At 41.0% G+C, this 26,068-nt stretch overlaps 1 protein-coding gene across 1 annotated transcript; it reads left to right on the top strand.

Moving 5' to 3' along the window:
* The first annotated feature begins 1,220 nt into the window (after positions 1–1,220).
* Positions 1,221–24,923, top strand: tesmin (testis expressed metallothionein like protein). The gene is made up of 12 exons (XM_085413178.1): positions 1,221–1,473; positions 4,592–4,930; positions 5,100–5,190; positions 6,083–6,166; positions 9,408–9,537; positions 10,776–10,804; positions 10,934–10,992; positions 13,380–13,451; positions 14,627–14,729; positions 15,227–15,364; positions 22,735–22,838; positions 24,426–24,923. Exons 2-12 carry the CDS (start codon positions 4,593–4,595, stop codon positions 24,607–24,609), a joined length of 1,332 nt encoding a protein of 443 aa, XP_085269304.1. The 5' UTR covers positions 1,221–1,473; position 4,592; the 3' UTR covers positions 24,610–24,923.
* The last annotated feature ends 1,145 nt before the right edge of the window (positions 24,924–26,068 follow it).

The following is a 26,068-nucleotide window of genomic DNA, read 5'->3' as shown; positions in this document are numbered from 1 at the left end:
AGGGGTAGGAATGCTGGTTGCTATTATAATAAATACAATTTATAAACAGAGGTATGTTGGTTACATTATACTATAATAAATATGGTTTATTGCTGAAAAATCCTCCATTAAATAAACTAAAAAAAAACAACCCCAAAACAAACCAAAACTCTGAACATGGAAACTAAGAATTAAAACACTGGGAAACAATAAACTCACACTAGACAACAAGAAAACAAACCTGGGACTGAGAACTAGGAATTAGACAGGAGCACAAGGGAAACCACAGCAGTGAGGATGCACAACATGACAACAGACAGAGGAAAACCCAGGGCTCAAATACACATGGGGGTAACGAGGGCATGGGAAACGGGAGGGAAACACAGCTGGGACTAATCAAACATAACAAGACGGGGAGGAAGCAAAACTGAATACACTGAACATAGGACAAGGAACTATCAAAATAAAGAAACATGAGACCTCCACAAAGACACAGACCTGACACTGTGATGTGGAAATACAAAAGTAAATAGACGATCTCTTAAAGAACTGGTCGTTTATGCTGAAGTCTATTCCTTTCAGCTCCCTAACCGTGACTCTTCACCTGCTCCTTCTGCTTGAAATGGTCAAATTTGGCGACAATTGGACGTGGCCTCCGGGCCCCAGGCCTCCTGGTTCAGAGACAATGGACTATATCGAAGCTGATGTTCTTCATGGTGTCCTCTGGAAGCTTTAGGTGGGTCTGGATGAAGTTTTTAATAGTTTCTTCTGAGTCCTCTCCAACATACCTGAAAAGACAAGGTTATCTCTCATACAACGGGCCTGGAGATTGATGACAGTCTCCTTCATTTTTCTTATTTTCTTCACTGAAATGGGTGAGACTCCGTCAGGGATTTAAATTTCCGGTGTAAAATCTCCATCAGTGACAACACTGCGTTGAAGCTGGAAAATCACTTATCGATTAAATATTCCATCATCTTTACCTAACTGCCCATTTCTGTTTCGATTCTTTTATTTTTATTTTTAATTATTATTACTTTAAAGACCACCTGTGCATTAAGCGACCGATGAAAAGCCGAACACTTCCTGTATCTGTTTCAAACTAAAAGCCCTGTAGCCGTTCGCGGTAATAGAAGCCCTTCACTGTTCCTCAAAAAGCCTTTATTGTGAAACGGTTACTGGAATAAATTTCGGGAATCACTTTGAGGGCAAAATAAAATTGTGAGTGATAAAAGAAAAGAGGCAGTAAATAGATGTGTTGCACACCAGCATCGCTCATAAAGCCCGCAGTTCTTCTCCTAGAAGTAGGCTATGAGCGCAGCAGTCTGTCAGTAACGGCCACAATCTTTTTCACACTTGAATCCAAACGGTGAACACACGTGTAACTGATCGTAATGTATACATGTAGAACCGCGTTTGTAACCGTAGTAACGTCCGGTGTTCTGGCTGTCTTGAAAGGCTAGGTTAGGAGACCCAAGAAACCGCTGTAGTAAGGTAAGTATTCACAGTTATTTGTGTAAGTCACCAATAAGCTACATTGTGTGGTTAAAACTTAAAAATTAGTTAGCATTGTGTAACTGATTTATATTCAGGTAAAGATGTCAAAATGATTAATTATAAGTACCGTTAGGTTAACGGATACATTAACCTAGGCTAATCGGAATAACGTAACGTCTGACTTTTAATGAACCAGTTAACATTTCGAGATACCAGCTGAAGTAGAATGAGCTCAACGGCCTCTCATGTATAAAACGGATTCTCTTTACACCGCAGATATTTTACCGCAGAACACATTATAAATTTAAAAAGTAGGCTACAAAATAGTGGAAGCTCTCATCGGAGTTGGGGTGTGACAGTAAACAGGTGGTTACTCTAAGTGCTGAGTAAACAGAATTTGACTGTCTTGATAAATGTAGCAAATGCAGCGAGACAAACACAGGAACTATGACAGTAAACAGGTGGTTACTCTACGAACTGTGCTGAATTTGACAATATATTATCATATGTGACTGTGTAATGAATGTTGTACAGTAAAAATGAACAATAATTTCAGTCATTCTGAAATACTGTTGCTGGAGAATCGTGAACAAAGTTAAATGTTGTTCTGTTTATAAAAACATCTATGTTTCATTTTATGCTATAGTTTGTTTCGTGGTGTCGCAAAATAAGCTGTTTACGGCAATATTTTTTCATCGTTTTGATGGTCACTGTAGTGGCTATTTTAATTTCTTAAAGTTCTCTCTTTCTCTTATATTTAATATAACCACACTACAGACAGACAAGCACCTGTTTTTATACGTTGTCATTAGCAACAACAACGACAGTAAAACCATCCCCTGTCCGCTTGTTTATTTTCAATATAAAACTTTCACAATAAAGCTCAAGATGCTGTTGAGTCTTTTCAAAATAAACTGAATCACATGAAAGAGTATGCAGAGTATTTACGGATGAAAAGCAAAAAGAGACGATTTTATTTTATTTCTTTGTTTGAGCAAAAAGAATCTTGACCGTCTCCAGTCAGTCCAGAATGCTGCTGCAAGGCTCTTAACAAAGACACGAAAAAGAGAGCACATTACACCAGTTTTATTCTCATTTCACTGGCTTCCAGTGCATTTTACAATTTGAAAATCATAGTACTGACTTTTAAAGCTCTGAATCATGATGCTCCTGCTTACATTTCCAATCTTTTAGAACCCCATGCTCCTTCTCGCAACCTGAGATCATCTAATCAAAGGCTGTTGGTCCTACAAACACGTTTTGAGACCAGAGGAGATAGATCTTTTAGAGCAGTGGCCCCCAGGTTGTGGAGTGCTTTGCCTCCATGTTTACGTTGCCTTGATTGTGTTTATTCTTTTAAACAGCACCTAAAGACAAATTTATTTAGATTGGCTTTTAACTAGAGTTGTGCTGTATGATCGATTGTGTTGTTTTATGTACATCTGTTTGACATTATTGTGATGCACGTTGTGGTTCTTATTCTGTGAAAAGTGCTATATAAATATCAGTTATTTCAGTACATTTTATCCCTACTTCCTGTGGGCAGCCTCCTCTTTTAGGCACCAGTACCTCACCTGTTCAAGTCTGCCCACCTGTGAATCTCACCCTGTTGTCCTGTCTCACAAAACCTTAAAATAATGACCCAGGAAACACATGAATTTGACAATAAATTTATTTTTAGCATTTCTCAATAAGACCATTAGAATAAAAGTTTTAAAAAAATTAGGTAATACAAATTAAAATTCTAGTAGTATTTAAACAAAAAATAATGTGCAAATACGAAACTAAAAATGGCTTCTGACAAAAAAAGGATTTTATTTTCCAGTCCAAAACAACAAGTTTTCGAAGTTTACATTTAACGTTTTTTGTGAAATGCTTTCACATTTTTTTATAAAATCCTTGCTTTCGTTTTCTTCCATCGTGCTGTTTTGCTGTTCGCGCTATGTTCTTCGTTAGTATTGAGTGCAGTGTTGGCAGATGATATAGGCAATATTGCCCCCATAGCTTCCTGTAGTGTCGACAAATAGTTGCAGCCATGCTGTCCACCTTCTCTGTGTATCTCTTAAGCAGTAAGTGGATCTTTATTGTCTGGCTAGCTCCACTGACATGGGAAAATCCACCTGTTAGTTATAGTTTATTTATTTATTTATTTATTCATTTATTTATTTATTTATTTATTTATATAGCACAAACCTGTTAGCTGTAATGTTCAGGTTTCTAAAGCACTTTATAAATTAGGACTGTGTGAGGAGAATCTGTTTGGTTCACCAAACTGACAAGCTTGAGTCAAGCTTGAGGAAGCAACAAAAGCAGAATTGCAAATACAGCACGTCATCATCTCTGCTAAGAATATGCTGACGACCCCTCACATAAACAGTTTGTCACACAGTCCTCTGGCAAGAGGCTGCTGTCCATCACTTAAGCCTTATTTTATTGACTTCCTGTTTGACAAGAAGTCACTGATCTACACACACAGCAGATATTCTGTTTTTTCTTTTAAGATTCTTGGGTTTAGACATTTTAAAATACATATTATCACTCTTCAAGTGATTTAAGGAATATGAGCTTCTTCTGTGTAAACTTCAGCTTTCAACAGTTCTGCACTTTGACTTTTAGGTGAACGATTCAGTGTATTTCAGCTCATTTGAAAGTTATTTCACCAAATATTCAACAATGATTAAAAATTCAGCTCAAACCATTCTGCTATCAGCATTCACACTGCATTTTCTTCAGGAAATGCATCTTGTAGTTGGTTCTTAGTTAGCTAACATAAACTAATGTAAGTCTTTTAACCCCAATTAACCACCCAACCTGGTGTTGTTCTGCACTGACATAAAATACATAATTATAGTAAAAATATTCTAAAATATTCTAAAAACTTTAAGCGCTTATTTCTTAAATCCAGCTTCACAGACAGTGACTTGTATGTCGGCCTTTGAAAAGCAAGGCTTCAAGGTGTAAATGAGCCTATATACATGTAGTGTTTAACTGTCTTCAGATATATTATTAAAGCCAACTTGGCAGTTGAACTGAATCTTCAGCTTTAAAAATCCAAAATTCACTATTGATGTATTTGATGGATGTTTTATTAAAGCAGGTCTTTCTATTCTGCCAGGATGAATAGCCCTGCGACAGAGCTACAGCCACAGTACAACGAGGAACATGATGATACTGCTGATTCTTCTTCAAAAGGTTGCTGCTCTGAGAGACTCAATAATGTCTGTCCAATCTCAATAGAGATCCCCATTTGGTCTGGGCCTACTTCAAACATCAGTTTGCCAGGGATAGTTCCCAATCCTCATCACCATACTGTCCAATCAGAAATGTTGGACCCTCTCAACTTAAGGTATCATATTGATTCTTTCATTGATCCATATCAGTCGACTCAGTGTCAGCTGACTTATTCAGACTGCTTCCTGGAGCCACAGTTGAGCCAGTACCACCTTGTCAGTGGGTAAGCTTTACACATTATAGACACATTAAGTAACTAACTACTTTTGAACTACAATCAATTTTTTTGCTGGTGTGTTATTCAAAATGACTCTGATAAGTATGAAGATTTAAACCTTGCTTTTTATGTCTGGACCTTTGTGAAAGGAAAGTAATGTGTCTTGTTTCCTCAGCCCTGTGCCTGCTCCACCAGATGGCAGCCATCACAACTCAGTTTCTGCTTCTTGGTGTACCAATGAACACAGTCTCTACAGCATGATGCCGGTTAGTTCAATTAACCATTTTCTAGGATTTACTGTGAGTTAAGAAATATATGAAGTACTTTATTAACCAATATTTGGGTATATATTCCACTGTATGTAGCCTGTACCTCTTAAGTTGCACAAGCTCAGGGTTCTTCTCCACCACAAAGGTGACATTCCAATGTTCTGTGTAAATGCTGATTAAGCATTCACAGTATTGAGATCCAAATCACAAACACACACAGGTACACACGTGCACAAACGCATGCAAGCGCACACACACACACAGCAGATTTTCTGCAAATATTCTGGTTCTTCATTGGAGATTCTTGAGTTTAGAAATGTAAAATACATAATTTAACTTTTCAAGTTATTTAAAGATGAGCTTTCAATATTTAATCAGATTTGTATTTTCAATTTTTTTCCATTTTCATTTGTCATTAGTCAGCTTTTTCTAATGTACATTTTAAAGATGTTCAGCTACTTTTCAACTTTGAAAGTTCTTCTGTGTGAAGTTCAGCTTTCAACAGTTCTTCACTTTGGCTTTCAGGTAAATAATTCGATGTATTTCAGCGCATTCAACATTTCAACCCAGAGTTTTTGAGCTTTAATGAGCTTGAAATGTAATATTTGGTATGAGAATCTTTTTTCTATAATGTAGCCTGAACTCTGTTAGGAAAGCTTTCTCCTCCAGGCTTCTCGAAGGGCATTCTTCTTTGGATGTTGGCTGTCTTTTGTTCAATTCTCTGTCAAGATGATGCCGTGCTGCTTCAATGGGTTTTTTTTTAGGCCCAGGCTCTGGGGATTCCAGTCTTGACTGACAGTGTTCTGTTGTGCATTTAAAAAATAAACTCTGGCTCCTTGAAAGCAAATTATAAACAATGCAAGACGTTTGTATATTTGTGTATTTTCAGGGTGAGTTACACAAGCCTTTTCCCATGGATCATCAACAGTTTCAGGAGGGATTGACTGAAGCCATGTCTCACATCACACACCCTGTAAGTTTAACAAATTTCTCTCTATTCACTAAGAAAGACTAGATTTCAGCAGGTCAAGTTTAATTTTGCATCCATGTACAGTGTTCCTACAGGGAAAACACTTTATCCCTGCCTTCTTGTATGTAAACTAAAAGAACATCACCAGATGTCAGCTCTCTATAGCCACACAGAATTTATTATGCTAATATGATTATTTTGTAAACAATATTCAAGCAATTTGCATGTAATTAACACACTGATAATTATGTATTTGTATTGTTGAATTATCTGTGGAACTTCTAGTAGACTGCAAGGCCTGTATTAAATATAATAATAAAAAAAACAGTGCAGACTTTAAGGCACAATGTTTTTGAATACAGGAATTTGCCTCATGTAATTTTCAGGACTCAGAAACACATTTAAGTGCTGTTAAAACTGCAACAAATATACTGAGCATGATTTTTTTCCCCCTCTATACCCAGTTTTAAGCATCAGTATCACATAATGTATCATAGCTTTAATAGTAAAACAGTGTGCACAATAGTGCTAGGTGGAGCCTCACCTCACAGTAAGAAGGCTCTTGTTTCAAACAGGCTTTACATCTCTTTCTGTTTGAAGTTTGCATGTTGTCCATGTCATGTGGTGCTTCCTCTGAGCACTCGAGCTTCCTCTCACAGTCCATAGACATGGTAGATAAACTGTTTAAAGTGTAAAGAATATGAATGCATAGATGTATGTGGCTCATTTTCACTTGAAAAACTGTCATGTCATGTCTTTGACCCAGCGTTTTCTGTTTTCTATTGTTGTGATATATTTTGGTGTTTGGTTCTGTTCTTCCTCAGTTAATGTTTAGTCATTTCTGTCTGTGGTTTTCCTCTGGGTAAAGTCCGTGTTTCTGAGGCTACGTCCACACATACACGGGTATTTTTGAAAACGGAGATTTTCCGTTTTCGTTTTAAAAAATAATCCCGTCCACACATAAAGGCAGAAATGAAGGAAAACGCTGCTATGAACATGCCAAAGCAGCAGGTGGCGATATATTCCTAACCGTGCAGAAATGTTGACCAATCAGAAGTCTAGAAGCCTCGGTGGGAAAAAGTAAACAAAGCTGGGGCATAGAAGCAGAACCGAGTCGTATGTGTGGAGGGACAGTAACTGTGTGTATATGTAAGCATTTAAACACTGCAGAGAGTAGAATTAACAGTAACAGTATTGTAGAAATTCATTTCACCGAAACAATAACGTGGCGCACAGGGTGACGTCAAAAAATGTGCACACCTTTGACCTGCATTTTCTCTGTTTTTCTAGTCCACACGTAAATGCAAAAACGGAGTTTTCAAAAATATCCACCCTGGCCGGAGTTTTTAAAAATCTTCGTTTTCAGTGACCAAAAACGCGTTTACGTGTGGACGAAAGGTGCAAACGCATAGAAAAATCTGCATTTTCAAAAATACCCGGGTACGTGTGGACGTAGCTTTAGTCTGTGTCTTTGCATGTGTGAGTTCCTGTTTTATGTTGTAGGTCTGCGTCTCCCGTCAGTGTTCTAGTTTCGCTTCCCCTTGTCTCGTTATGTCCAATCACTCCCAGCCGTGTTTCCCTCCTGTTTCCCATTCCCTGATTGCCCTGTGTGTATTTAAGCCCTGTGTTTTCTCGTGTGCATGGCTGGTTCGTCTGCTTATCTCCCTCCGTCGTCTCTGGTCGTCGCTCCCTGCATCTCTGTTTCTAGTTTGCTTTCTATGCTTAGTTTTCTCAGTTTAGGTTTTATTCAGTTCTGTTTTTCGCCACCCTCGCCTTTGTTGTTTGAGCACGTTCCTTCAAAAAAGCTTCCTCACCTCTTTGGTGTTGTCCCGGACAAGCTGGAGGAGGTGGCTGGGGAGAGGGTGATCTGGGCTTCTCTGCTTAGGCTGCTGCCCCTGCCTCAGATAAGCAGAAGATGCATGGATGGATAGATAGAAAAATAATTATGACCCATTTCCCATGTATTTGACGGCCTTTAACTTGGAAACTTCTCATATTATGAAAGTAATATTTTGCATTGCTTAGTTAAAGATATATAGACTAAAGTTATGATTTCATAAATAATCTTATTGTGATGTGAGGAACTGAAAAACATCAGAATAATATTTACTTGATTTAGCTGTGCCACAAGGCCCAGAGGCTGGTACGAGATATGGACCCAAGTGCAGATACCACACGGAGACAGTGAACAATTTCATAGATTTTATTTGCACAGAGGTAGGTGACAGTTAACTAGCGACAATCGCCTGAAAAGACACAGGGACTTGGGAGACGCAGGAGACAGTTTACTGGCGAGAATTACGTGAAACAACACTAGGGCTCGGAACAGGGATTCACGGGGGCGAGTGGTTCTGTAACACAGGAAGAGAGAGATTAGTGATCAGAAAAGTGAACCGAGCATCAGAAGGCTGGAGAAAGACTTGAAGTGATAGCTTACTCGCAGGTGCGGTAGTTTCAGGTTTGGGGGGCCAAGTGAGCAGCAGACTGGTGAATTATAGTTTGTTTCTCCAACCTGAGTTTGAGGAAGCTTTGAGACGGGCGGCAGGAGGACAGGTAGGTTAAGCAATGAATATTTAATTGGTGTGACAGCAAAGCGAGGGAATGGTGGTGGAGAATCCAGGGTGAGACTGAGGCTGGCTAAAGATGAACTGGTGAGAGTTATTGACACAAGGAAATGAGGTAAGTATACAATTGAGGAGAGATGTCCCCGCCAGGCTTAATTGCATTTATATCAAATGTATTTGTCTCAGGAAATCAGAAGGAAAAACAAAGCTTTTGGTTACCCCTGTGACAACCACCTGTGCAAACTATATTTACTCCAGCACTATTGTTAAAGGATGTCCACACAAGAAACAATTTCGCTGTTGCACATCACATTGTCCCACATTTCACTTTTTGCTGAGGAGTGGTTGCTGGCAGCATTACAGGCTCTGAATGTCTAGGTAGCCCTGTAATTACATTTACTACGTTTTCTACACTTTCATGTAAAGCAGCAGTATCTTTCCCTCTGAGGATACTGTGTGGAGTCACTCTTATTGCTGAGAAAAATTCAACTTCAACTACTTTGTGTCACTTGGAGTAGCTCAATATTAATGGCTTTCTCTGGCCATGTTGCTTCTAATAATTTTTTGTGCCTGAATTCATTCTGAAGTTTTGTCTAATGTATAATGGTAAACTGAAGTTTTAAATTAAAATAGAAGTAATAAGAAATTTTGTTTGCTCTTATTATTTTATCACCCTATAGATGGTGTGTATGGTCAACGGAGGTGAGCACTTGGCGCTAGTTAATCCACACCAGCAAGGACCTGTGCTTCTTACCATGGAATCTGCATCAGCTCAAAGAAATGACACTCTAACTCAAGGGAAAGGTTATGGTAAATTTACGTACTAGAGGTTATAATATTGCTTCAAGTTTAGTTTGTGCCAGCCATAAGATAAAGTCTGACACATAAAAGAGCAAGTCTTAAACCTTGATTTATGGTTTTATCTGACTCATTTTAACAGGACTTCTTTTTTAACCTCCTCCTGAAAATAGTGACCTGCTATTAGCATTTTTAATATTAATCTTATATTGGCTTTCAAACAAGTTCCAGCCTAGATAGCTTCCAGCCTAGCTGGTATTTTGAGATTGCTTCCTCATCGCACAATTTTATTTTTATTGTATTTTATTTTTAAGAATTTACTACAGTCTTCATCTACTAATGCATCTCCAGAAATTTAATCAAAAAGCCTTTGGGGTTCCTTCATGAACACGACCCTGAGATGCTTAAACTCCTCCATTTGGGTTCCCAACTCATATCTGACCCAGAGTGGGCACTCCATCCTTTTTGATGGTCTGCACAGAAGTCCAATAACAGAGCACCACTTGTGTGTTCAGATTGAGCAGCCAAAGACAAGACTAGATACGTGGATGTTTATTTTATAAGTATTTTATTATGTCTGGCAATTGTCTTTGTATGTATATCACTTTTTTCATTCCGTGGCTGTATTTTTTCCATGACCTCTGGTCTGTTCTGTGGAAGTATAATCACTTTTATAGTATATTTAACGATCACCTGTACATTGCCACGAGAAAAATTAGCATTTTCAACAATCCATCCATTCATTTTCTTAAGTGCTGATCTCATTCAGGGTCTTACTGGCCACTAAAAGCACTTTAGATTATAGCTTCATTCTATATGCTTTAAACAATTTTTCTCAATTTATAATCATCAGTACCCACAGGAAACCCATATATTTACAGGGAAAATATGCAAGCTCCTCACAGAAAGGCCCTTGCCAGAGTTTAAACCAGGATTTTTTAATTTTTTTTATTTTTTTTGCTGAATTTCCTTTCCTTGCAGCAAGAAGATAGGACTAAGTCATTTTCACCAACAAACCTGGACATAGAAAAAGAAAAAGTAGAAAATTGTGATTTTTAAACATAAAGATGTCATAATAGTTATTACAGATGTTGCAAGCTCAGTTTATGTTCCTATAGTCTCTTGCAACACAGTTGTAACCGATAAGTGCCATAGCTGATTTTAATTTTTAAAAATCAGCTATGGCACTTTACAGTTGTTGATTAAATTGGGATTTCTGTAGATGGTGATTTTCCTTTTGTGTTTATCAGAAGTGACTGTACTGGGGACTTCCAGTCAGGTAGGAATTACTTAGAAATTATTTTTTCCCATTTTGAATGATCAGTTGATTAACTGAATTTCTAATATTTCATCAGTCATGTATTAAGTCTTTTTTTTTTTTTTTTTTTTATTTCCCCTGTACCACCAGACAGCTGGTCCACTATACGAGGCTCAAGATCAGACATTCAAAAAGCAGCTTCCCACAAGGTTAGGACTGTGAAACTGAAACCAAAGTGTGAGCATTGTGCTTAATATACTGACCAAGTAGGGGAAAAAAATCAACAGTAACTGCTGTTGTCTTAAAGGTCCAATAATGCACATATGTTGTAGAATCTGTAAACTGTAAATCTAACTTGAAAGGCTGCTAGTACCACCCATTTCAGAGAAAAGATTTGAATGTCTGATAATTAGCCAAGAGGAAGCCGTGAGGCTCATTCCCTAGAATACACAACAGCACAGACCTGAATGAGACACTGTGGCTTCTACCTTTCTCATTGAGCACTCGGGTTAATGGCTTGAGCATATTAGCAGTTTACCCTTTAGTTAATAGGCCAGGTTCACATTTCATTGTCATTCTGTTTATTTACAGCTGGAAAAGAAAAATATAAACAGCAGAGCAAATTTAGTGTAAATTTGCTCTGTTAAAATACTGTGTAAGTGAGTGTGAAGACTAGGAGAGAGGAAAAATCTAACAGACAGCATTTATACAACATGCCTCATGGAATTATGCAGCGAAGAAAACATTGATAAATAACTCTAAATATGTTTTATATGTTAGATTCCTGAAAGTAGCCACCCTTTGCTTAGTTGAGAGCACTGCAAACCCTTGGCCTTCTCCCAATGAGCTTCATGATGTAGTCACCTGAAATGGTTTTCACGACACAGGTGTGCCTTGTCAGCGTTCATTTGTGGAATGTCTTGCCGCCTTAATGGGGTTGGGACTATCAGTTGTGTTGTGCAGAAGTCAGATTGGTACACAGCTGACAGCCCTAACTGTCAGCTGAATTCATATTATGGCATGAAACTATCTGCAAAGTAAATAGAAACGACAGTCCATCATTACTTTAAGAACTGAGGGTCAGTCATTCCAGAAAATTATGCAAACTGTGTGTCCCCAATTGCAGTCACAAAAACCATCAAACTGTACACGAAAATGGCTCACATGACTCACAAGGCCAAGAGTCACCTGTGCTGCTGAGGATAAATTCATCTGTTACCAACCTCAGAAATCGCATGTTAACTGCATCTCAGATTAGAGCCCAGATAAATGCCACACAGAGTTCCAGGAGCAGACTCATCTCTACATCCACTCTTCAGAGGAGACTGCACAAATCAGCCCTTTATGGTCAAATAGCTGCTAAGAAACCACTACTAAGGAAAAGCAACAAGCAGAAGAGATTTGTTTGGGCCCAGAAACACAAGGAATGGACATTAGACCAGTGGAAATCTGTGCTTTGGTCTGATGAGTCTAAATTTGAGATCTTTGGTTCCACCTGCCATGTCTTTGTGCGATGCATGGTTCCCACTGTGAAACATGGAGGAAGAGGTGTGATGGTGTGGGTGTACTTTGGTGACACTGGTGGGGATTTATTCAAAATTGAAGGCACACTGAACCAGCGTGGCCAGCACACCATCCTGCAGCGACATGATGTTGGACTATCTTTTATTTTTGAACAGGACAGGGACCCCAAACAAACCTAGCTGAGTAAGGGCTATTTGACCAAGAAGGAGAGTGATGGAGTGCTGCGCCAGATGGCCTGGCCTCCACAGTCACCTGACCTAAAACCAATCAAGATGGTTTGGGATGAGATGGACCGCAGAGTGAAGGCAAAAGGGCCGACAAGTGCGCAGCGTCTCAGGGAACTCCTTCAAGACTGTTGGAAAACCATTTCAAGTGATGACCTCACGAAGCTCATCGAGAGAATGCCAAGAGTGTGCAAAGCAGTAATCAAAGCAAAGGGTGGCCAAAACATGTAAAGTATGTTTTGAGTTATTTCAAACTATTTTGTTTACTCACAAACTCCATATGGGTTCATTCTTAGTTTTGATGCCTTCAGTGTGAATCTACAATGTAAATGGTCACAAAAAAAGAAAAAACATTAAATGAGAAGGTGATGTATGCTTAATCATTCAGGTAAGGAAATCCCAAAAAGGTTGATTCTGTTCATCTGCACGTAGCGTTTTCAGTGGGAGAAACTTTTTGTCACTCATCCGAGTGACTTTTTCAGTCTCAGCTGACTGCAGGTTTCCCCAGTGAACCAGGTTGGGTCAGCTGATGGACAGAATAAACTTTTTGGCATTAAATGAGAAGGTGTGTCCAAACTTTTCACTGATGGTGTACTTATTAGTGTTAATTAGCCGACTAATGACACACTAGAATTATATATGCCTCCCTGGCTTCAGCTTAGATTTGTCTGTGCTTCATTTACATAAAGCTTGTGTGTGCGTCTATGTGTGTGTGCACACTGTCATACATTTTAAAAAAAAAATCCTTGAATTCCTTGTTATGTTTTGTTTTTTGTTGTTTTTTATTTTTACCAATAGTATATGTATATTATTTAATGGGAATAAATTCTTAATTTTTACCCTTATAGAAATGTTGGCATGCTTTGTGACTCAAAGTCCAGGAAGCCCTGCCATTGTACCAGATCACAATGCCTCAAACTGTGAGTAGACATCATACTATTGCTTTTCTACTTCAAAACAATGTCACTAAACACTAGAAGATTAACCAATAACTAAAATTTAACACTAAAATGTTGTTCATGTGGCTTTAAGAGTTAAGAGGGCTGATGACAATTTTCATAGTATGAGATTATTTTAAGTATTGAATTTGTAATATTAAGTATTATGCATGGATTCATTAAATATGGCCTGCCAAAGATATGAAAAATAAATCAAGTCACTCTCAGGGGGTTGGGTGGGAGTCACCGATAAGATGTGCTTGATGGTAATTTATTACAGGCTCATTGTGCTTTTACAACAAATGTAAAGGACATTTGCATCATGTGATTACATACAAAGTCTATGCAGTGAGGCGAACTGACACTAATTCACATGGGGCAACGCAAATAAAGCCTAATCAGCATTCACTGAAATTGATCACTTTTGGTGAAAAATTTGCTGTATACTCTACATGCCTGTGCAAGCCCACAGTGGGTATTTGTGGGTAAACCATGGGGCTCTGTGGGTAGGGTGGACAGAGCATCTCTTAATTTAGTTTGGCTTAATTTACTTATCCAACACAGGTTTCAAGTGGGTGTATCAAAGCGCAAAACTGGGTTTTCTATGAGAAAGGCTATAGTGGGGCTTGTCCAGAGGAAACTGTACACACACGGGAGTAGTTCACCCACATCTACTCTCTGTGGGCCGGCAAAGGTATTTTTACCTGCACATAATACAATATAAAAACTCGCAAATTTCTATCGGGATAGATTTGCGGGAACGTACAAAAAAGTTGAAAAACCTGAGGATAAAATATGTTTGCTCCTGAAAAAAATGACTAGAACAAAGAGCAGGGACACGGGAGGGAAAACCCAGAATTTAAATTCTTTCTTTTGGCTGGCACCACATGTAAAACGCCTGGACATGGCCACACAGATTAGGCCCAAGGGTCTCCAACATGACTGTAACTTAAGGTGAAACTATGCTTTGAAATTTGTGTCATTACATCATAACTGAGCATTCTCTCCTAACCTTAAACCAAGTCTTCACCTTAAAATGTTTGGATTTGCATGAAGTTTTCCCTCCAGTTGACTGTGTAATGTTACTAACAGACACTTACAAATTACATTTTAAAGGTAATTGTTGTTTGATGTGTATTTCTGTGTTTCTCTTTAAGCTACTGTGAGTGTTTTTCCAATGGAGTGATGTGCAGCAACTGTGACTGTTCTAACTGCCACAACAATGCAGAGCATGAAATGAAGCGTCTCAAGGCGATTAAGGTTGGCAGTGCTTTTTGAAAACATGGTCAAGTCAAAAACCCCATTAATGTTTGTGTGAGTTAGTTTTAACATCTAAGAAAATAATGAAAAATCTGTACGTATACTGTATATGTCAATGAGATGCCAGATGGATTGACTGGTATTAAAATTGGCAGATCTGAACCCAAGTTGAGACTTAGTTTAACACTTTCTTGGATGGAACATTTCTTCTTACGTATTGATATTCTTATCAAGCAATCTAACCATTTTTGAAAAGTCGTCAAAGTGCTTAAAGCATATTTCCAAGACCGGGAGCCTCATCCACAAAAAGTAGTATCAGTACAACCAATGTGCATATGGTGTGCACCTCCAAAAATACAATTTTATAAACTGTGTTGTTTCCACCTGGAAATTGCAGTATGTAGATGGTGTGTATGTATGTATGTATGTGTATATTTTGCTTAGCTTGTGCTTCTTTCTTATTCTAACCATAAGATACCCATATTGTCATTATGTAGTGGTGTTTAGGTCATAACCCAGATGCCTTCAGGCCAAAAATTGCTGGTGTGAAGTCAGGAGCAGTCAGAGGTTGGCACAACAAAGGCTGCAACTGTAAACGCTCTGGCTGCCTTAAGCGCTACTGTGAATGCTATGAGGTACACACATACATAAAGAGTACCATTGTAATGGTCCCATAATCATAAAACAAGTTGCGTGTTTAAATGTGGAGGTACCTTTTTCAATCTTTCATGTTGGTGAGAGGGTATATCTGCTTGAGTCAAAGTCACATACACAAGGCACATGATTCTTCTAGTGGATGGCTTAGTTTGACATACCTACCAGCACACAGTTATCCATAAATCTGCATGTGCACTGTACTTACTACCATGTCATGTGTCATGTCAGTCAGTGGTATTTTTCACTCTCACTGGTAGTCCCTTCACTAACTTGCCTGGAAATAGAGAAAAATCTCTCTCAGGTCCTGCCCACCATCTCCTCGCCTTCAGTTATTTTGATCATTCTTACCAGAAGTCATGAAATGTCATTCATTTTCTGTGGTCTCCGGTTGCCATATATCCTCAGTGTGGGCACAGGAGAAATTACTGGACTTTTTTTTTTGTGGTCATTTTGCCCCACCAACACAGTGGATTTTGAATCAAACAATCTCAATGTGATTGTATTGCAGACGTATTTAATATATTGCATTCGTCTTTAACAGTTCAGTCAATAAACACTAATGACCCAGTTCCACTTGCAGCCACATGTGGACATACCATGACATCACCTCCGCCATGTTTGACAAATGATGTGATATGCTTCAGCATTCAGTCTTAGAATATACCACATTGGCCTCCTAAAGTTTTTGCTCTCAATTTCAGACACTTCCTTATATTCCAATAAAAAGCTAGCTTATCTCTCTGAACCAACTGCAGATCGTTTATCTACCTAACCTGGAAATGAGAAGGAAACAGAGCCTCACCTGGCCTTGAAATTGCCTGTCAGGCAATTATCCAATTACGCCTGAAAATGGAGACTATGTAAAAACATGGCTCTAATTATTAAGCAATTCACACAGTACTTTTGTGAAACTATTTGAATTAAAATCTTGATGTGATTTAAAACTCACTGCGATAGTGTAAAGAGCCAAAATTACAAAAAATGAGTAATTATCCAAAAACTTAAGGACCCCATAGTGTATATTTGTCATATGAAGGCTGTGTGCAGGCAGGAGTGGTGGTAAGGAGAACCCAATGCGCAGACACTCAGAGGCAGAAAGTAAACTCAAACTCAGATTTATTGCTAGATGGCAAACACAGAACTAGCAAAACTGAGAATACAAATACTAAACTGAAAATAACAGTAACACGGGCGGGCCACACAGCAAGATGAGGGTCAATCACAACACGAACAGATGAGAACACAGGGCTTATATACACAGAGGGAGCAATCAGGGAATGAGAGACAGGAGGGAAACACAGCTGGGGCAAATCAGGCCTAACAAGACAAAGGAAGCGAAACCAGACGCATTAACATGAGGCACGGACTTTCAAAGTAAAACAGGAAACATAACACAGAGACGCAGACTTGACACGGGGATAAAGCAGACAGGGGAGACAGCAACTATGGATCACAGACAGAAAACCAGAACACTACAACTCTAACAAAACCCACACAGAGAACTTAAACTAAGAATAATCGTATAACCCATAAGGCAAAGCTAGACTATAATGAAACAAACAAAATCAAAGAACCAAAAACACAAAACACTGGGTCGACGACCCAGGCACCCTAACAATATTGTTTTTCTTAGTGGCATTAGAGGCCACATTTAACCATATATTCCTTTTTTTTTTTTTTTTTTTTTTTTTTTTTTTTTTTTCCGCCTGTCCCATTTGGTTCTTTAGCCATCAGAATTGTTGTCTGAAGACCAACAAGGATACCCAATGGATTTACTTTGCCAAATGGATCATCGTGGCATTGCCGTATTGGTCCATTTGGTCGATCTTTGTTTTTATTATTTATTATATTTTATTTTCAGATGTTACAGACGGGACAGACATGAGTGAGAGATAGGAAAGGGAAAAAGAAAGAGGAAGGAAAGGAAAAACAGAAGGGGAGAGGGACAGTGAGAAAGGGGGGGAGCAAAAAAAATAAAAATCTCCTGGATCACCTGTTGAGAGAAGAATAGAAAACAAGCAAAAAAAGACAAAAAAAAAAAAAAGAAACAAAGCAACATACTAAACACAACACCATCGCATTAATCTAGCTAAGTGTAAACAGCAGTAAATACTAAATATTCAATGTTGTTGTGCAGCACGCAGGACAGATGTGCTTCGAAGTAGCAGCCAAGAAAGGTGTAATTTGGGTCTACGAGCAGTGAACACCCGTGTGCATACCTGTGTGGATCAGCGCGCTTGTATTCCAAAGGTTTCTCCATGTAACGATCTGCTAGGGAGTGTGGGGGGGCCACAGCCCCGTCCTCCAGGGTGTGAAGCAGGTATGGAGGAGATCAAAACTCCAGACATCCAGAGGCCCCCAGAACACAAGAAACCATGGAAGACCAACAGAGGGGCAGCCGCGCCACTGTTCCAGTAAGAGCTGAGGAGAGTCCCAGATGAGGGTTCACTCAGCAGCCGCGGAGCAGAAGCCAGGGGGAGTTGCAGTGACGCGCCCGTGAGCTCCGCCGGCCGCCAGCTGTGCCTGAGTGACCGAGCCCCAGGCCGAGAGGCCGGGGGCACCCCACCCCCGAAGGGGCCCGAGCGAGCCCCAGGCTCCAGGCCCCGATAAGCGGCCGCCAAGGAGTGAGCCGGTGTGTACCTGGACGCCCACCCCCAGACACAAAGAACCACCAACGCACCGACACCTGAGGGAGTCCGCCACCGGCAGGGGAAGTGGTGGTATTCCTACAGTACTTTATTCCGTACACTTTATCTAGCTCACATATACAGCCACTTTAGAATAAGTATTTTATACAACATGCATTTCTTTGGTCTGTGGGAGGAAGTTGCAGTACCACACAGTCACAGGGAGAACATGTGAATTCCACACACAAGACCAGGTACGGTTTGAGCACCCTTCTTTCCGTGAGATAACATTGCTAATCGCTACTCTACGCTGCCGCCTAAGTACTTCTTCACCATACAATCTAAGATATATCTACATCTGCAGATGTGATGATATAATTACAAAATCAGTCGCTGGCCTGTGACCTAGGGTGTCCCGGTGCCAAGTGCACTCATGAATACGCATATGCCTGAATGTTGTGTAGGTTATGGAAAAAGCTGTGATTACTACAGGAGTCCAATAACAAAACACCATTCATATTCAGATCGATAATCACAGTCTCGAAGCCCCCCACCCCCTGGACAACTGAGTCAAGACAGGTTCTAGAACCTAAGCCAGGGATCACCAACACGGTGCCCGCGGGCACCAGGTTGCCCGCAAGGACCACATGAGTCGCCCGTGGGCCTGTTCTAAAAATAGCTCGCCATAACAACTTACCAGTAAGCTGCATCTATTTTTATTTATGATAAGTGCTTTAAATTGATTTAAAGACCAAGGCATTTTCCTTGGGGGGCTCAACCCGGGGTAGCGGTCATGTCCGGTTAGGGGCTCTGTTGGCTCTCAGGTGACTGTTTCCTCGCGGCTGCGTGCAGCGGGGCTAGGGGAGGGTCTGTGCTGACGGACGTGGGTTACTGACCTGGTAGCCTGGCTGCCCCTGGGTGGGTCCGGGATGGGCGTGAGGTTCTGGGGGCGCTCCGTCTCTGGGCTGGGACCCGGACCGGGCCTCGGGGGCTTGGGTCCTGGTTGGTGTGTTGCCGGGGTTGTGGGCGGGTGGGTGCATGGGGGCCCAGCCCTGGAGCGGGGTGCCGCCGGTGCATCGAGCCACCTGGGGGGCTCTTCAACTGGTGGGGGAGATTGTCACATCTTGCAGGAGCTTTCCTCTCTTCAGGAGCTCCCTCTGCAGGAGGGGGAGATACAGGAGAGGTGGAGGAAGATCTCAGCCTGGGTGTTTATTGTCTTATGTAGTCTGGAAGATGAGTGGATGGTGGGGTGGGTGCAATTTTCTCTGTGGTGGGGTTGGGAGGACTGTCCCGGGCTCTGTGGGGCCGGGAGGCGCTGCTGCGCTGGGCCCCGGTCTGGATGGGCCTGGGCCCCCTTTCCCTGGCGGGTCGCGGAGTATGGGGGTGCCTACTGGGGTCAGCGGGGGAGCTGGCCCTAGGGAAGGGTCACTTGCCCCTCCCTTCCTTCCCTCCCCATCTCCAGCTGCCTCCCTCTTCCCGCTCCACCACAACCACCCACACATGCAGGACCTTGGAGTAGGGGTATGTCACCAGGGTGCAGAGGAGGCTACCCCCCCCGTCCCCTTCTGGCTGCCTCTGCCTCAATTTTATCCCACAACTTAGACATTCACATTACTCACACTCTCATTACACATACATATAGGATCTTGGGGGTGGGCACGATACACGGAGTCCAAAGTACCATCAGGGTGTACACCCCACCCCTGGCATCGTTGCCCACCTCTCAATTTTAAATACACGTAGACATTGAGGGCTAGCATGAGGGACCATGTGCTTACCTGCTGCTCTCTGGCAGGTAGCTCCAAGCCCTCCTGGGTTTTAAATGCACCTTAGAACACACATGCATCAACACTACAATGAGCGGGTGGAGGGAGGTTTGGAGTCTTCTCTCACCCCCATTCTCTGCGACCTGCTGGAGCGGGGGGGCTAGGAGGAGGAGTTGGCCGTCCGACTGCGGTCTGGAGTGTGGGGCCTTCCTCCTGCTGCAGAGTCGGGGCGGTCTGCCTCCCCCCACCGTAGGGAAAAGGGTAACACCACCTGGGTCTGGGTGCAGTTCCCCCCTCCAGGGGCAAGGGCACCTAGACCCGGTTTGTAGAGTACGCTTGGGGAGTGTGATCGTGTGTACAACGTCTCTTTATGTCTGTCTCCACGTTGGTTGAGTGTGGAGTAAGTGCATATGAGAGCATGAGGGTGGGAATGGATGTTTGTATCTGTGTATGCCTGTATGTCTGTGTCTATATGTCAGGTTGGGTGTCAGGCGCCACCTCTCTGGGGACATCTCAGGCCCTCCAAAGTTTGGAGGCCTATCTCCCCCTACCACCACTTCCCCTGCCAGTGGCGGTCCCCCTCGGACATCGGTGCGTTGGTGGTTCTTTGTGTCCGGGGGTGGGCGTCCAGGTACACACCGGCTCATTCCTTGGCGGCCGCTTATCGGGGCCTGGAGCCTGGGGCTCGCTCGGGCCACTTCGGAGGTGGGGTGCCCCCGGCCTCTCGGCCTGGGGCTCGGTCACTCAGGCGCGGCTGGCTGCCGGCGGAGCTCACGGGCGCGTCACTGCAACTCCCCCTGGCTTCTGCTCCGCGGCTGCTGGGTGAGCCCTCATCTGGGACTCTACTCAGCTCTTTCTGGGACAGTGGCGCAGCTGCCCCTCTGTTGGTCTTCCTTGGTCTCTTGTGTTCTGGGGGCCTCTGGATGTCTGGAGTTTTGATCTCCTCCATACCTGCTTCATGCCCTGAAGGACGGGGCTGTGGCCCCCCCACACCCTCTAGCAGATTATTACATGAAGGAACCTTTTAAAAAAACAAAAAACAAGCGCGTCCATGCTCACAGGTGTACACACGGGTGATCACACCCACAAACTACACCCTTTTTGGCTCCTACCTCAAAGCACACTGTGTTCTGTTGATCTTATGTGCTGCACAATAATGTTTAATATTTAGTATTTACTGTCATATTCCCATATATCATTGTGATGTTGTTTATTCTATTACTCTTGTTCTCTTCTGCTTGCTTTCTTTTTTCTTTCTCAGCAGGTGACCCAGGTGATTGATATATGCATTTTTTTTCTCTGCCCATTCTGTTGGTTTTTGTCTTTTGCCCCTCTCCCCCGTCCCTCTTCTCAGCTGTTTCTCTTTCCCTCTTTCTTTCTCCCCTTCTTTCCCCCAGTCAAGTCTGTCCCGTATTCAGTAAGTGAAAATAAAATAAACAATAAAAGGTGAATCAAATGGACCATTACGGCAAGGCTGGGATGGTCAATTTGGTAAAGTAAATCCGTTGGGCATCTTTCTTTGCCTTTAGACAACAATTCTGAGGGCAAAAGAGCCAAACGGGACAGGCAAAAAAAAAAAAAAAAAAAAAAAAAAAAAGACCAGATGAGCATCTTCTCTGTGCATTTACAGAGAAAAAAGGTGCTGCACTTTCCCTCTGTGCAGATGGTGCTGAAAGACAATGCTTCTGCATCTGAGACTTTTGACAAAGTTGCAGAAAAGTACACTCAAGTCATAAACTGACTTGGTCAAGAGTTTGAGAACAGGTTTTGTGACCTTGATCAGCTTGAGCCATGTGTCTCATTCGTTTCCAATCCTTTCATGAATGTGGACACAACATGCATTGCTGAGCAACTAAGTTCAATGTTCAGCTTGGATGCTGGACAGGTGGAAATCGAAATTGTAACATTGCAAAATGACGTCCACCTCAAAGCCTATCAGGGTGCACCAAACTTTTGGTGCCTTGTTGACACAGAAAAGTACAGTGGTGTTTGCACAGCAGCTATGAAGGTTGCCAGCCTGTTTGGTTCAACCTATCTTTGTGAATCAGCCTTTTCTGACATGAACTTCATCAAGAACAAACACACTGGTGAACAGCATGCAATGCCAGGTTTCCCACTAACAGACAAAGAAAGCCATATTAGATGTTCTCAGTGGCAACATTACAGTGTCATGTCAAAGTTGAATTTAATTATTGAAAAACAAATGTGTTTGTTAAGTGTAACATGTCACAATTTGCTTTAAAATGCTGCCAATAAGTTCTGTAAAATTTGAAAGTTGATTTTTGTATGTTACATACATACAAAAATAATGTATGTCACAGTGCATGATTTGTTAAAAATTGTTGTAATTAATAATTAATGATATTCATCTATGTAAAGACACTAATTATGTTAATTATTTTTCACCATAATTATAAAGAATGCAAGTAGGAAACCAGGTAGGAAACAGATAAATATCAATATGCAACGCTTTATTTCTATAAATCTCTGCAAGTATTTACATTTTCAAGTGATCACTTCTACAACATTTTCACTTACCACGATAACACATAATTAAGTTAAATTGAGGAAATTTGGTATTTGAGAAGTGTGTGACAAACTGGTAGCCCTTCATATTAATCAGTACCCAAGAAGTAGCTCTCACTTTCAAAAAGGTTGGTGTGACCCCTGACCTAAGCTGTGCTGAGGTGAGCTTGATCCAGCCACTACCTCTGAACCTTGCACTACCGCTATCAGACTTCTTCACCACCATTGACATTCCATGTACCTGTTTTGGCAGCCCCCACAACTGACTATATTATTTTAATGATATTATGCTGGTTGTATTAATGTCAGTTTGGGTCTTTGCAGATATTTGGCTAAGAATTACATTACCTTTGAAGCATAAGTACGAATACCAGTGATCATGAATCAGCTGTTAAAAAATTCACCTATATTTGTTTGATTTGTGTTTAGGCCAACATCATGTGTACTTCCGGCTGTAAGTGTGTTGGCTGTAGGAACTATGACGCAGGCCCACAAACTGGCTCCAAAGACAAGATTGTCAATGCGAAGGACAAGTGAGTCATGAAAGTATTTCTTTTTGATAAGCCCACACAAGAAAATCATACAGAATTGGTATGATTAGGCAAACATAATCTCAAACCAGGGTGTGAAATAGTGTCATTGTGTCAACACAGAGATACATAGGTGTCTTTTACGGTTAGTGTGTGAACAAATTGGAAGTAACACTCTTTTCACTATGGCCAGTATCAGTGTATCAAAGCATCAACACCAGAGACACCTTATGCATTTCTCAGAGACCAGACAGCAGTTGGTGTCAGTTGTTGCAAACACAGGTGTTGTACCATGCTGCATCACCATGCCTTTTCATCAGAGTTTAGCAATTAGTCTAGTAATCAATAACACAGGACGCTTAGCCACATGAGAACCAAGGATGTTCACTAAAGAGGTAAAGTAAAATTGTCATTTTATATGGGGGAATAACGTATTTTGAATATTGTTTAATGCTAATAAGTTGCTACATTTGGGCTTAGTGTTGGCGACGTTCCTGAACCTGGAGCAAATTCTCATGTGATAACCTCACCAACATGTGTAGCTTTGCTCTTAGGTTCAACACTGCTTCGGGATAGCGTGTTGCATATTCACCAGAACTAATACAAAGCGGTATCTGAGTGCACCCCAGTGAAATGGCCCAATGAGGTCCATGCCAATATGCACAAATAGGACCTCCATTAAAGGTAACAGGCACAAAGCGCTTTTTGAATGGCCGGCTGGTTAACCAGCTGACACTACACGCACCATCGCTGCACGTCCACGCCCTGCTCAGGCCAACGGCCTCTACTGCGGCCTGAAAACCATCCAGAAGAGGCTTTGGGGTGTTCCCCTACCCACATCCTGCAGAGCATCATCACTGGTGCCAAGGGGGAGTAGCGGCAGAGCAACCAGATTTTCCAGCACTTTGGTCTGCCGCTCAGCCTGGTCCTGCTTAAATTAGGCTTAAAACTTTGCTTTTTGCTTAAGCATATAGTTGTGACTGGATCAGGTGACCCTGAATCCTCCCTTTGTTATGCTCCAATAGGTGTAGGCTGCTGAGGGATTCCTATGATGCACTGTTTCTTCTCCACTCACCTCTTTTCACCTCTTTTCTCTATGTGTGTATATATATATTATTTGTGCATTTAATCATTACTAATTAGGGTTAAACTCTGGCTCTTTTCAATAGTGGAGCTTTTGATCTATCTCCTTCTGTCCTCCGATCTAATAATCAGAAGGTTGGTGTTCGATCCCCGCCTGCTCCAGACTATATGCCAAATAAGCTTAGGCAAGATACTAACCACAAGGTACTCATTATCCATTTGAGTGTGAATGTTAGATATCAAGCACTTAAATATGTTCTCTCACACTACTGCTGGAGCAGAAAACTTTATGTTAACAAACAGATCAACAACCTAAACAACTCTGTTTAAGTTGTTGATCGCACTAATTCTATGAAAGTGGTACTCATCTACTTACAATTAGAGGTATTTATGGAGTTTTTTTTAAAAATATTTCTTGAATTAACAAGCCCATTTATTTATTTATTTATCTTATTAAAAAAAGATACCAGAGTACTCATGTCTGTGAATGTTTGTTTGTGTGCTCAGGTGGCCTGTATCGGTGATAACCCCAGCTGTACTAGAGGGTGTAGGTGACTGTCTTTTTGCTCAGGCTGAGATGGCTGAGAGAGACACTCAGAGCCCTGCCCAGGCTGAGCACATGGTCCTGTGTGAGTTTGGACGCTGTCTTTCTCAGATTGCTAAAACCATGTTTGAGAAAAAGACAAACTAACACTTGTACACTGTAGAGATGGGAAAAACCGATTGCTTGCAACTTCAGAAAAGTAGACTTGGATGATCTTTATCTGTATATTTACAAGTTGTAATCTCTGGTTTCTGGAAGCTTTTACTGGTCAAAGTGAAATTTGAATAACTTTCTGAAATGTTTGTTGTTAATGTAAATTCATGTCACTGTTTCCTTTTCTTATTTTAAGCTTCAGATTTAGCTTTCAGAGTTGTTACATAAGAGACATGTTTATCTTTTTTAATTTGTGTATTCTTGTGTTATTTATGTTGTTGTGAATATAGGGCAATGTTTCTATTTATAAATTAGCCTTGAGATAATAAAGATATTCTTTGATATCTGGTACGTAGTGTGGATTTATTTTCTTACCAGTCTGAATAATCCTGTGTGGATAATGGTGACGAAATCAAAGCCTATTTGTGCTTTAACAATATTTTTGTTCTACATTTTTAACTATAAAATAATTCAGGAACTCTTTAAAAAGACAATTTAAATTAGTGATGGCCCATTTGAAGCTCAGGTGCATGTGTCAAAAAAATCAACACACTGCTTCAGAAACACTGCCGAGGGTTGGTTCGTCTGAACAGTCAAGTGATCAGTGATGTCCAAAACTTCCTGATTCAGTGGTTTATGAGGAATTGAATCATTGGCGGGATGTGTGCTGTGTTTCGATGGTGATTTTGTGTGAGAGACAGTCAACCTAAGCTAAAACACAAAACTCATGAAAGTCTAGAAAATAACATATTCAGGAACCAGACATCATTATCTTACACTTTCAAAAATAAGTCCAGAACAACAACTCTGACCCAGGGTCCATGACGAGGGTAATCAGCAAACTGAACAAATTAGACCTTATCAGATTATTGACTGATCACCACACTAAATTTCCTGGGATCAGCATAGAAATTGTTGTGATCAGCTGTCAAATTCAGCACTGAGACACTCACACTTTGAAGCTGGATTTAAGAAAAAAGTGCTTAAAGTTTGTAGAGGAAGTATAGCACTATTATGTGCTAGTAGCGAGAGTGACATCACCAGGTTGGCTGGTTGCTGCTAATATAACTGCATTAGTTTAAGTTAGCTAACTAGAGAGTACGATGCCGAAGTATAGCAACAATAAAGTCATCTTTATCTCTATGTCTGTCAGGGTTCATGGGTTGTTGACCCAGTGTTTCAGTTTGTTCATATTCACTGTTTATTTTCCATGTGTTTCCTGTCTTACTGTGTTAACCACCTGTCTACGTGTGTTATAACACAGGAAGCAGAACAAGAGATAAGTTAGATTAAGTTAAGCTGTGTACTCACCAGTCTCTTATCATCATCATCATTAGCCTGTGTATTTAAGCTCTCAGTTTCCCTCAGTTCATTGTCTTGTTATCGTCAATCCCACGTGCCAGTTTTCCAGTTGAGTTAGCTCACCCTTCAGCCAGTCAGTCTCATGTTTTGT

Source organism: Rhamphochromis longiceps, linkage group LG7 (genome assembly GCF_057381845.1).
Source record: "Rhamphochromis longiceps isolate RC_006_pf linkage group LG7, R_longiceps_female_GT1.1, whole genome shotgun sequence".
Lineage (NCBI taxonomy): Eukaryota > Metazoa > Chordata > Actinopteri > Cichliformes > Cichlidae > Rhamphochromis > Rhamphochromis longiceps.
This window is presented reverse-complemented; position numbering and strand designations above follow the sequence as displayed.